The sequence below is a fragment of the Aspergillus pseudoviridinutans genome, assembly GCF_018340605.1.
Source record: "Aspergillus pseudoviridinutans IFM 55266 DNA, scaffold_9, whole genome shotgun sequence".
Classification (NCBI taxonomy): Eukaryota; Fungi; Ascomycota; class Eurotiomycetes; order Eurotiales; family Aspergillaceae; genus Aspergillus; species Aspergillus pseudoviridinutans.
The window spans coordinates 1,652,237-1,663,936 of record NW_025091289.1 but is presented as its reverse complement, the minus strand read 5'-3'; the positions used below and the strand labels follow the sequence as shown (position 1 = coordinate 1,663,936).

At 48.0% G+C, this 11,700-nt stretch overlaps 4 protein-coding genes and 1 non-coding gene across 5 annotated transcripts; 2 read left to right on the top strand and 3 right to left on the bottom strand.

Moving 5' to 3' along the window:
• The first annotated feature begins 54 nt into the window (after positions 1-54).
• Asppvi_r0037 lies at positions 55-174 on the top strand. Its single transcript, XR_006253325.1, has one exon. It is a non-coding gene; the product is annotated as a 5S ribosomal RNA (ribosomal RNA).
• A 654-nt stretch (positions 175-828) lies between these two features.
• Asppvi_011410 (uncharacterized protein) lies at positions 829-2,602 on the top strand (the record flags this gene model as incomplete). The annotated part of the gene is made up of 3 exons (XM_043307239.1): positions 829-835; positions 1,288-1,888; positions 2,200-2,602. 3 exons carry the CDS (start codon positions 829-831, stop codon positions 2,600-2,602), a joined length of 1,011 nt encoding a protein of 336 aa, XP_043163174.1.
• Positions 2,603-2,643: 41 nt separating this feature from the next.
• On the bottom strand, positions 2,644-4,046 carry Asppvi_011409 (uncharacterized protein; the record flags this gene model as incomplete). Its single annotated transcript, XM_043307238.1, has 5 exons — positions 2,644-2,896; positions 2,953-3,226; positions 3,283-3,541; positions 3,656-3,735; positions 3,848-4,046. 5 exons carry the CDS (start codon positions 4,044-4,046, stop codon positions 2,644-2,646), a joined length of 1,065 nt encoding a protein of 354 aa, XP_043163173.1.
• Positions 4,047-5,093: 1,047 nt separating this feature from the next.
• On the bottom strand, positions 5,094-6,198 carry Asppvi_011408 (lytic polysaccharide monooxygenase auxiliary activity family 9 protein; the record flags this gene model as incomplete). Its single annotated transcript, XM_043307237.1, has 2 exons — positions 5,094-5,780; positions 5,875-6,198. 2 exons carry the CDS (start codon positions 6,196-6,198, stop codon positions 5,094-5,096), a joined length of 1,011 nt encoding a protein of 336 aa, XP_043163172.1.
• Positions 6,199-8,275: 2,077 nt separating this feature from the next.
• Asppvi_011407 (uncharacterized protein) lies at positions 8,276-9,529 on the bottom strand (the record flags this gene model as incomplete). Its single annotated transcript, XM_043307236.1, has 3 exons — positions 8,276-8,731; positions 8,781-9,154; positions 9,289-9,529. 3 exons carry the CDS (start codon positions 9,527-9,529, stop codon positions 8,276-8,278), a joined length of 1,071 nt encoding a protein of 356 aa, XP_043163171.1.
• Positions 9,530-11,700: the final 2,171 nt, after the last annotated feature.

Genomic DNA, 11,700 nt, shown 5'->3' with positions numbered 1-11,700 from the left:
TTTCCCTCTATTGGAACAAGTATCTATATCTTCAGTCTTTACTAGACGTCTACCACATACGACCATAGGGTGTGGAAAGCAGGGCTTCCCGTCCGCTCAGCCGTACTTAAACCACACGCCGGCCGGTTAGTAGTTGGGTGGGTGACCACCAGCGAATCCCAGCTGTTGTATGTTTTTGTTTTCGGTCCTTTTACTGACTTAAATGGGAATAGACTAGCTGTGGGCCAGGTTTCACAGCGGACCATCATGCAGGTAGTTTTTTTAGCTTCTGATCATATTCATAGATTTATCATTCCAGTTCAATACTCCGAGCGATCAACGACTCCAAAGCGAAGTCTGCAACCATCCTAATACCTCCCGTGGCGGTGGCTTTGAACATGTGTCTGTGCTCTAGAAGAAGAATAGCTTGTGCGGCTAATAACCTTCAAGGCTTCAGCTGGCTTAAGCATCGCCTAGCATTTCCACTTGGGGACAAGCTTCATCGTTCGGCCCCGCAGACTCGGCTGATTGCTCAGAACTGTCCAGTAGGATGCATGCTCCATAGATTACACCTGCTTCCATGGCGTATCCGGGCCAATCGCTGCGGACTCCCGAGCCTGACCCTTAATACGAGGCAGTCTCAGTTTGAAGGAGAGAGTTCTGACTGTTGGTTGAGTCAATGGAGCTTTTTTATTTAATTATCAGCAGTAGGTTCCTTCGCGGTCGCGCATGTCGGCGTCTCGACCCTCCTGAAATCCTGGTGCTTGATCCTATGGCGCGCCTTTTCTACCTCCCACAGTTACTCCTCCTGGTACATGCAGTGCAGGCACAGCTGACGACCTTACCGGCATGCGCGGTGAGTCTACTTTTGTCTTTTTGGAGAATACGGCGCTGACTCCAGGTGATAAAGCAATCGTGCTATACCAACGCTGTCAGCGCATCGGAGTGCAGCGAAAGTGATTACAAGTGTTCTTGTGAGAGCTCGGTATTCCACCAGGCCTTTATATGCTGCGTGCGGGCGCAATGCGACTCACTGAACTCGTCCTGTAAGTTTGTATGGCTCCGAAGAGTATTATGGGTACCTAATATCCTGCAGTGGTTGCAAGCGAAGCAACTGCACTCTGCGAGGTGTACGTCCTACACCTGATGCAAAGGGCCATACTCACGAATATGCAGAGAAGGAGTTTTGGTCTCCTCATTGTCATCAAGCGCATGCTCCACCACATCTGGCTCCTCGACTCTAACAGGTGACTGGCACTGAAATGATCATTGAGATTTCCCTGACCTAAATAGCCTCTCAAACCACAGGTTCCACTGCGACAGGCACAAAAGCCCAAGACAGGGCCACGGCCACGGTCACGGCAACCGCCACCAAGAATGCAAGCAGCAATAGCAATAGCAATAGCAACAGCGATACTCAAACCAACGACGCATCGCAACCAACAGCCACATCCAGCATATTTTCCTCGGATAGCACCACCAGCAGCAGCAGCAGCAGCAGCAATTCCCCACACTCCGGCCTAAGCACCGGCGCAAAGGCAGGTATCGGCGCAGGCGTCGGAGGCGGTGTCTTGATAATCCTCGGTCTAGTCACCTTCATCCTGCTCAGGAACCGGCGCACGAATGCGCCTAACGGAACACCCGAAGCGAGAGACCAATCCATGTCACTGATGGAGTATAAGCCGGAGCTTGATGCGAGCCAGCTCCAAGCCTCACCTAGCCAGAAACCGGACGTGGAGGTCACTGCAGCTTATGCGCCCCCGGATGGTGCGAACGAACTTCATGCGCAGCATTTATCGTATCAGCTGCCTACCGGCCAGAACTCGTCGGAGTTACCGTACAGCCCTGCGCCTTACCAGCAACCTTTGCATAGCAATCCGTATGAATTGCCGGGCCATTCGACTCCACGGTATGAGTTGCAATAGGGACGGGTGTGAGTGTGGACAGGGTGTATACACTCAAACATGAACATAATGACGTTGAAGAATAAGGTCGTGATTATTGTTTCAATAACGTCTTTCTTGCAAAGTCAGATCAAGCAAGAAGACAAGTGTAAACATACGACGGATGATATCAGCGGGTGTAAGCCCGTTAGCTGCTTATGATATAGTCATATGTAACCGATTGCCGGGATGCTCCCAAGGTTCTACGTTGACGATGTCTCTACTCTCAAGATGCATCACTCCCCTTAGCCATAATCCTCTTCCTTTCCATTCCCAGCGAAGCCAGAAACGGAACCCCTCCCAGACCATCGCAACAAGAAACGCATCAGAAACCGCGACCTGAAACACATGTCTCACTGGGCTCAGCAGGCCCACAGGCACGACGTCCTGCAACTCGGCACCACCAGTCGCTTCCACCGCAACAACATCAACCCCGGGAGCGCAAGAAGCTGTGCGTCCAGCGCATTCCGAAAAACATTCTCCGCAACCGCCAGACCAACCGAACCCCCGAGACGCTGCGCAAGGATCACAAGCGTACTCCCAAGGGGGATATCCGCCGCGCTCAGAACCACCTGGAGGGCGGTTATCGGGCTCTGCACCACGGCGCCGTATCCTGCGCCCGTGAGCACCTGGTACCCAAACCATTTTTTGAACGGGCTCGAGCGCGAAAGTGTGTATAAGAGGCCGTCGCCTGCGACGAAGATGCCGGATCCGAGCCACATTAAGGGGACGTTAAGGGGACGTAGAATCCAGAGAGGGTGACTAGCGTACCGCTGAGGAGGGTGGCGATGGAGACGGTCACGCCGTATGGCAGGATGCTGAAGCCGGAGGTTTGGGCGTTAGTGCCTCGTATGGCCTGGAAGCAGAACGGGAGGTAGTATGTCTGGGTCATCATGGCGCCCTGGAGCAGGCAGGAAAAGGTGCAGCCTAGGAGGACGGAGCGTTGAGAAAGGACGCGAAGGGGGATTAGGGCACTCGCTTTCTGTTAAATTCAACCGCATCAGATGGATAGAGGGTGGCGATAAAATACTCGTCCTTCTGACGGTGTTGCATGTATCCGAAGAGAGCGAGGAGCAGGCCGAAGCCCAGGAAGCAGCCCCATACACGGCAGTCAGACCAGGGATAGACGGACCCGCCCCACTGAAGAGCAAGAATCAGGCAGACTAAAGTACCGGTTAGGATCAAGGCGCTCTTCAGGCCGAGGCTGGTCAATTTCTGTCGAAGGGGACAGTTCTTGTAGGGTGCTCCGCCAAGAGAAGACGCGTAGTAGAAGCACACAATGAATCCTGTCAGGCCACCCAAGGCTGGAAGGCCTTTAGTTCGTAGGGTCGCACATTGACTAGTAGGTAGGAGGACTCACGCAGATTGATCCAAAAGCAAAATCGCCAGGTGAGGCGGGCTGAATGAGTGAAAATACCACCCAGGGACGGGCCGAGCCCCGAGGCAACACCGCACATACTCGTCACAATGCCCAGCAACAGCGGGCGCTTTCGCATCCCGACAATCTGCGACATAATAATCATGGCTCCGCAGAACAGTCCGGCTGCTCCCAGCCCGGCAACGGCTCGACCGGTGATGAAGACGGGAGAATTGGGTGCAGCCGCACAGATCAGACCCAGCTTCGAACAGCAAGCCAGATCCAAGCCACACCCACTTCAGGTTGAAGAAGGTGTAGGCTTTGCCGAATGTCGGCTGGAATTACATTTGAGCCAGCAGGTAGACGGGGGCCATACCACGCTTGCGGAGGGGTCATCTTTGGTTAGCAAGCCATGAGAACCCACGACCGCGATAGACTGGTAGCTTACCCACATCGCTGAGGCTGTCAGAGTCTGTCGTGATTACTGGTATAGCTGTGGCTAGTTTCTGTTAAATCGGGTGGGGACAAGCAGCGCTGGAATATTTGTGATGGGAGTCAGGCTACCCACATATGATCCTGTTATCTAATGCGACTGTAATCACTCCCACCTTCAGGGAAAGCGTCATCAAGACCAGAGCGCGGCCATGAAGGTATTTGTCTTGCTCATGCAGTTCTCTGAGGTCATCTGGCTGGGTAGTAGAATGCAGAGCGGGTGGTTCTTTCCCTGCAATTGATTTCTCGCCTTCTGCAGTGTCTGCTCCAGCCATTGTCGCTTATACAATGGTACCGTCTCCTCTGATGCATTGTCAGCTCGATATTTGAGGCGCACAGTAGCTGCGCAAATAGTTATGGACCTGCCTGCTGATCACCGACTTATCGCCAAGGCTTGATAACGATGCAACAGTATGCGATTGCATCATGATGTCTATCATCCACAGGCTGTGAAATCAGTAGCGCGCATCCGCTAAAGAGGCATGTCATGAGTTCATCGTGGTATATAGCAGTGGTCGGAAGGTTTGTCTCCCCCATAGCCGGCGCTAATATGATCGCCATAGATGCGATGCGTGGTCGGATACCCCGATTGGTGGATAACGAGGCCTTGCAAATGCAAGAGAAATGTTGGCAGACGGACTAGAAGGACCTACACGTGACGGCGGAAAGAGAGGCCAGGGGTAAGAGCATGTGTTACGAACGACAATCAGCACAGCAGTGCGCAAGGTTACGTGGGCCCAAGGGTACTCCCGTTAGGCTAATCGTTGGGAGACCTGTCCAATGAGAACAGATACCATTATGTTGGACCGCGCTATCTTTGAGTCTGTACATCCGGAGTGATTGATAGCCCGAGTCGGTGCATGTACTTCTTAGCGCTGAAGCCGCTGCTCTCGGAGTGATGTTAGCAGCGCCTGGGTCAGTCCTCAGAGCCTACTACCTCTAGAACGGCGGCGTGATGCATCTAGTATAGTGCTGGTGATGTGGGTGAGTCCTATAGGTCCTCATTGTCCCCCGTGATGATAGTGCCCTTTGCAACCGGCCAAATAACCACCCAAGCCAGTCATGTCCTTTTGCTTGTAATCAACGTTATTGCTGGTGAAAAGACACCTGATACTGATTGATTTTCAGACACCTTTAATAGCTGAGTTAACTCGATCACTACTACCATAGCCTTCATTAATCAGACGTTGGGGAAATCTTGTTGATGGAAATCAAATCTCATTCATATTTCGCTGCCTTATAGAAAATGAAGGATGACTTCCACCAAAGTTTTTCTATATTTTCCAACGCATTATTTCAGAACAGCCTCGCACACATTGTCCTTAGACAGAGAGATCTCGAGCATGCTTCCTGCCCCTGAAAGTCCAGCCGGAGGATCTTTTCTTCCAGGACTGGGAGCCCCAATAATCTTGACCGTTCTGTTCAGCGTCACTCGCTACAGGTGTAGGAGTGATTTGAGAAGAGCTCTCGTAGGGAACATATCCACAACCCTGAGGCGCTGCATAGGGGGTCGTCCAGGCTGGGGAGGAAGACAACGCGGCGGAAGACGCTCCGGTGGGGGGGACGGCAATAGACGTAGGTGCTGTATCGCTGCCCTTGTAGAGGGCCGGGCCTGGGATCACATAAGTGGCAAGATTGTTGAAGATATCAACTAGGATTCCGGGATCGGTTGGGGTGTAGAACTGGGTGGCAGGAATGCCTTTGGGTGTAGCGTCGCCACCCCCTGTCACCTTCAAATTGATGCATTGCGGGTAAGCTTGCGCACCATTGTCTTCCCTTGCGTTGTGTAGTGCGATGATCTCATGACGAAGAACATAATTGCCTGCTGCAATATCGGAAGGGATGTTGACCGTCCAGGTATTGTTGGCAGCCATGAGCTCATCGCTGGCCCATCTTCCGGGGGACTTGCTGTTGTCGAGAAGACCAGCCTCTTCAATTTTGAAAAACTCAAGTTCGGTCTTGTTCACAGAAGCGCAGCTCCCATTGCAGTTCGCAAGATAGCTGATGACCTACTCTTGTGTTAGTGTTCTGATGGATTCGAACAACTTCTGTCGCAACGTGATCGTGGACATATCATGGTCCACTCCTGCTCCAGAAACTTACCGGACCACGGTGATCTTCAAACCATCTGCTCCAGTGAATCGTCACCTTGCCACCAGCAGCAACCTCGCCTGCGAGAGCACCAGGCTTGGCATCCTGATGGCAGATAATATTCGGCTGGTTGTAGTCAAAGGTTTGAACATAGGCGTCCTGAGTATCCGCAGTTGACCACGCGATGAGATCAGGGAAGCTTTGTTCATGCGGGTATTGATCGACCAGGAATCCACCATAGGACTTGCCATCAATGTCGATACGATCGATGTGTCCATGAGCTGCGGCCAGACCAGCTGTGCCTAGGATGAGCCATGCGACTTTAGAGAGAGACATTGTTAAGTAAAGAGTGACTTCAGTCAATGAAGTAAATCGAACGATATGATAAGAATAATGAGAGAATGAGAAAATGAGAGAATGTGTAGTACAGGATGAGGAAGAGAAAAGAGGATTTTGAGGGGAGAAGAAAGGGGCTTTATATGTACCCAAACATAATGGGTTCTTTGCGGGTAGGCAGCACAAGCGAAGCGTTAACTTTGCATGTTCGACCGCGATTCCCGCACACGATGATCGCCCTCGCTTGCGAATGCATACGAAACACGGGCTGAAGGTCCAAGTCATTGAGATTTCTTACCTTGATCCTGCGCTTTTGGCACGTCAGACACCCGGTCTTCGTTCGTCGCTTAACTTCCGTCTCCTGCCTTCCACCAGACAGCATCTTGTTCGGGTCTCCCGGCAGCTGGTAGCGCATCTGCGCGTTAAAATTCATGCCATTTGGATATATTTGCAGGATATACTGTCATGATTATGTCGGTACTCCAGATTCTAACATTGTACGTCAGGTTATATCTCGATACATTCAGAACATGCAGTAGCCATGGCACGTTGGCAATGTTTTCAGCTCGGGCCCAGTATGGAACCTCGCTAGCCATGTTGCATTGGCTATGGTTTCAGGTGGAGTCTAAGGTTGACACAAGCGGTTTACTTGGTAGAATGGACACAAGGATCCAATGATCCATCGTTTCACGTTCGGATCGTATCTCGTATTTCGAAGAAATATCGACGGGGTACCAATTCCTCACAAGAAGCTTACAATGGGCCGATGTCTATGCATTGCTCATGCTGAAGGCAAGAGGAGTAATTTTTTAAGATCTAGCTTAGCCCAAGTCACGGCTCACTACATGATCAATCCTCAATCAAACAGTCATAAATCTTTTTTATTTCTAGTTTAAGCATACTATTTTGAATGCATATACTCTAAGTGATTTTTCCCGCTGATATGCGTAATATATCAAGCCTTCAATATAATGACTTCATTCATCTGGACCCTGACGATCATGGAGAAAGAACCAGTGTAAGATTTCATATTGATTTACTCGGCTACGGGAAGAACCAGGGTCCGAGGTTTCATACTAGTTAACTCGGCTACGAGAATAGAACCAGGGTCTGTTTCATATTGATTAACTCGGGCTACAATCTCCTACGCGACCTCAGAGCCCTGATTGCACCCAGTAAGAGCATTGGTGGGCTGTTAACTACCAAAAAATTGAATCATAAAGTCATGATAAGGCTGCTGTGGCATGAGAGGAAGAATACCTTCCTTATCATATAATAACGGCCAAGGCAATGACCCATCTGCGCCTCTAAACAAACAGCAACGTACTTAACTACTTCTAATTGTATCAGTCGTTTTCCTTAGTTCATAACTCGCTGAATAATCTGAAACTATACTCCGTAGAGGATGACGGGAAGATACCATGAAATAGCTAGTATAGGAGCCAATATAATATTTCCAACAAAATTGAGCAGTGCAAGATTTCCGGCAATTGTATGCCGGAGAACCCTTATAATTCCACAGTTAAGACGGCATAAAAGACCAATGAAACTGCTCGCTTTCTAGTTGGGTACATACTATTGTCATCATGATTATAACCCCAGCCGTGCGCTAAACTAGCTCTACCGTAAGACCCACTTTGTTTAACTCTGACATTCTGACTGCAGCAGATATATTATGTACACTAAGCTAGAACAAATTGGACTTTCGGTATGTATGATGCATCGATAAGAGGAATAAAATATATCACATAGTACTTTACATAATATTACTAAAGAATACTACCTTAGTATATGATCTATTCAACAAGTGAGCTGCGCACCCCACTAACACGCGCACCACCGCGGCCGCTTAGCTTGCTTCGAAGCTTTTCATGGAGTTGCATTAAGACTATGTAAGACTATGGTCAACACGTCGAGTTCCGCTGTAGTGGCCAGTAGTATGACAGATAAAACCAACTCTTAAGAATGCAAGTCACTGTATTGAACTCAGGCTATCTTCATAATTTTCAGATAGTGGTCACGATATTCGTCTTTGATCTGTTTCTTCCTAGTCACCAGCCTAATTTCTTTTTGTTTTTCATAAATCCACTCTTACATCACCATCATCATGAGTGGCACAAGCTTTGCTAGCGTCCAAGTCCCACGTGCAGTTGTCTGGCTCGAGCGAGTCGCCATCAGTAGGGAATCCCTTATACAAGCAATACTTTTTTTGTGGCTTATGGTAGTTTCGAATGACTCCCTGTCCATCGGGGCCATGGACCCATTTCACGAAATCGTCGACGTAACTCCGATCGGAAGCTTGAATGTTGCTGGAGGTTATAATGTCACCTCGGTTAAGCAGCTCCTCGTGGTCTTCCCCTTTCTGATATATTGTAGTATTCTCAGTGAGACACGGAAACTGACTCATTAGGGTGAGATAGGTTCCTCTATCGGTGATCGTGTACTCCCCCTGTGTAATAGCTTCCGTCAATGCCTGAACTGGGTAGTCAATATACTGATGGTACCATTCCGAGTAGTCGTGCGCCCATGGAACCTAGTGTTCTGGTTAGCTAAGGAAGACAGAAGAAGAAAAGAATACACACCTGCCCAATTCCAATCCACATCTCCGAGTCCTTGATATTAGTCGCAGATTTATCAAATCGAGTGAGGAAGCGGGCCTTGCCCCTTTCACCGGTCTCATAGATTTTCCTAAATGTGTTCATGATATTCTCATCTTTCTCAACATGTGCAGGATTCTCCCGAGGTCCAACCAAGTAGAAGTGGTCACGAAACGTATAGCATGGCTTTTCCGTCGCATTTTTGCAATCTGTGAAGCAAGGATGTTTGCTATCGTCTTCGTACATGCATCCCTTCGCGAAGCCCGCATCAATGGCGATTTGTTCGGCCACCTTATGGTAAGTTATGCCGACGTGTACATGTCCTGCTTTGAGATTGTTGATCGTCTTTGTGGTGTCCCCTTTTACCCATCCAATCTTGAAGATATCCTTCCTGCAGTGATTTGTTTGTTTTTGGATAAAACTGTCAGCAAGTGCTGTGCGCTGGTTAATGTCACATTTATCATGAGGGGTGCTCCTATTAAGGCTAATATACCTTTCACAAGTCCACTTTGACCAGCTCCACCGTTGCCAATGAGTAGTTTTACTGGGCCACTGTCCTTGTCGCAGCCTCCGTTGTATATTTCTGTGCAATTAGGACAGGCATCGTTGTAGGCGGCTACCGCCAGGCCAGCCCAAAAGCTAAGCAGGGAGAAGGCGCCAAGAAACTGCATGGTCTGTTGATACTGAGAGATCTGTTGAGAGATACTGAAGATCACATTGAAGAGCGAGGCCATGAGAAAATATTTAAAGGGTGATAAAGGGTGACCACACGAAAACAACGAAACTTACCAGAAAAAGTAACAAAACAAGAGGGCGCAAGTTTTGCTGTGGCTAGCTGAAGATGGAATTCAAAACTGCGTTGGGAAAATAGTCCTGACGATGATCAATGCCAAAAAGAATGCAGTGTGAGCTTGTTATTTGTCATGAGTTACACCACATATACGCATGCCTTTGGAAGTTACATGGCCGGACTGACTTCAAAATCTTAGTGGATGACATTCCCTGCGTTCACTGGAGACTTTGCATCGATACAGAAGTTGTTTGAATTGGGTCATTGTCGTTTAAGTCTTAGTTAAGGTCACAGGGCAGTCCAATCTGGATGATCAGATGCCTCAGCACAACAGGGTAGATAATGCCTCTGATACTGGAGCTAGTGGCAGCCGGGCCCGGCACAGTGGATTGTTGCGTTAAGAAATATGTGCCCATAATGGTAACACTGGGGACGAATGACATTCTGGCGCTAATACCGACATACAGGCCCTGGGCCAGGATAACCTACTAGTACTCCTTGTAAATTAAGTTACTATTACGTTAGCATTTCTCTTATTATAAAGAGGTGGTAAAGCTCATTCATCATGCTGAACAGCTTAAGAAACACACCCAGGGTGATATTAATCGAGAAATACCTGGCATCAAGAGCACATCTATACAGAACTCTAATTGCCAGCATCAGAAAAGCCTGCAGTAATCTAATTTAAGTAATTAGAGACTGTAATAAGTCCCTCAGTAATCCTGTACTATATTTAGATTAGAATATGCTAAAGTATTTAAGAGACTCTATGTGTTAAAGTTCAAGAAAAGGCCCTAAGGACTTAGAGCCATGCTCTTACGCCTCTATTTAGTAGTGGAGGGGGTTCTTATAGTTCTGCTACTACCTCTGTCTTAATACAACTGTAGATAGTTATTATGTTAGACTCGATGTCTTTTCCAAACATAAAAGACAGCTGAGAGGAAGCCATAGGGAGGTGGTATATGATCAAAATGATGTCAAAGGTGAAAGCACTGAAGAGCAAAGGGATAAAGATATTAATGAAGATGCTCAGTTATCATGCCAGCAATGACTTATGGAAGTAATTAATAACACTGATGATAAGTAACGGACACAAACCTCAATCAAATTCCCTATTTTCGGATTTCTTAGAGGTTACTAACTAGAATAAAAGGTAGAAAATAGAGAGGAGAAAATTTTTCTATATAATTAACTATACTAACTTAGCTATTAAATTATTAGTTTTATGGATTGTATATTATAAGTACGGCTGTGTGGGCGGGAAGCCCTGTTTTCCATACCCTGTGGTCGTATGTGGTTTTATGTCTTCTGAATGATTAATGTAAGGCAATACTATGGACTGAAACCTATGTCGCGAGATGCATTCTTAAATTAAAAGCATCAAAAAGCAGGCATGCTCCACTGACTATAACTTATGGTAATGGATCCCTCCGAAACCCCTCTCACAGAATTTCAATCATAGGCCTCTGCTCGCTGAAAACTAGTAGCTCGCTGAACAAAAAGCATGTCACCAAGCCACATCGTCACCTGGTTAACAAGATAAACGGTAAAGGCCTTGGAAAGGGGCGCAGGGGTTGAGTGATCTTTTAGGCACTGACCAACATCGATAGAGCTCCAGGAGATAAAGCCAATCAAAAGCGTAGGCATTGATTAAATCCGAGTCACATGAGCCCAAATGCAACTTTAGTAACTCCACTAATGACTCACTCAAGGCGCGTGCTAATATATATCTAGCAGATAATCCGCCTTCTAAGCGACCAAATTTTTATACCGTCAGTTTGCCATGTCATATCCTGAGCAAGTCGTTTCAGTAATCGTGCCTGAACACCTAGAGCCGATCTATACCCCGCGTCTCCTTTTGCGGCCGCTGCGCATTGATAACGACGAAGATGCCGCGGGAATATTCACTTTTCGACGTCGACAGGATGTTGTTGACTGGTTGTGAGAATAACCTGTTCACTTTGCTGCTCTCCTGTTCTTATCACTGAACTACCCCAGCTGGCCTAGAGTAGCAGACACCACGACTGAAGCAACTAAAACCTGGATGAGAAGAAATCTATTCAACAGCGCAGATGCATCCGGTGCTGTTGGACGACTATTTACCTTTGTGATTAT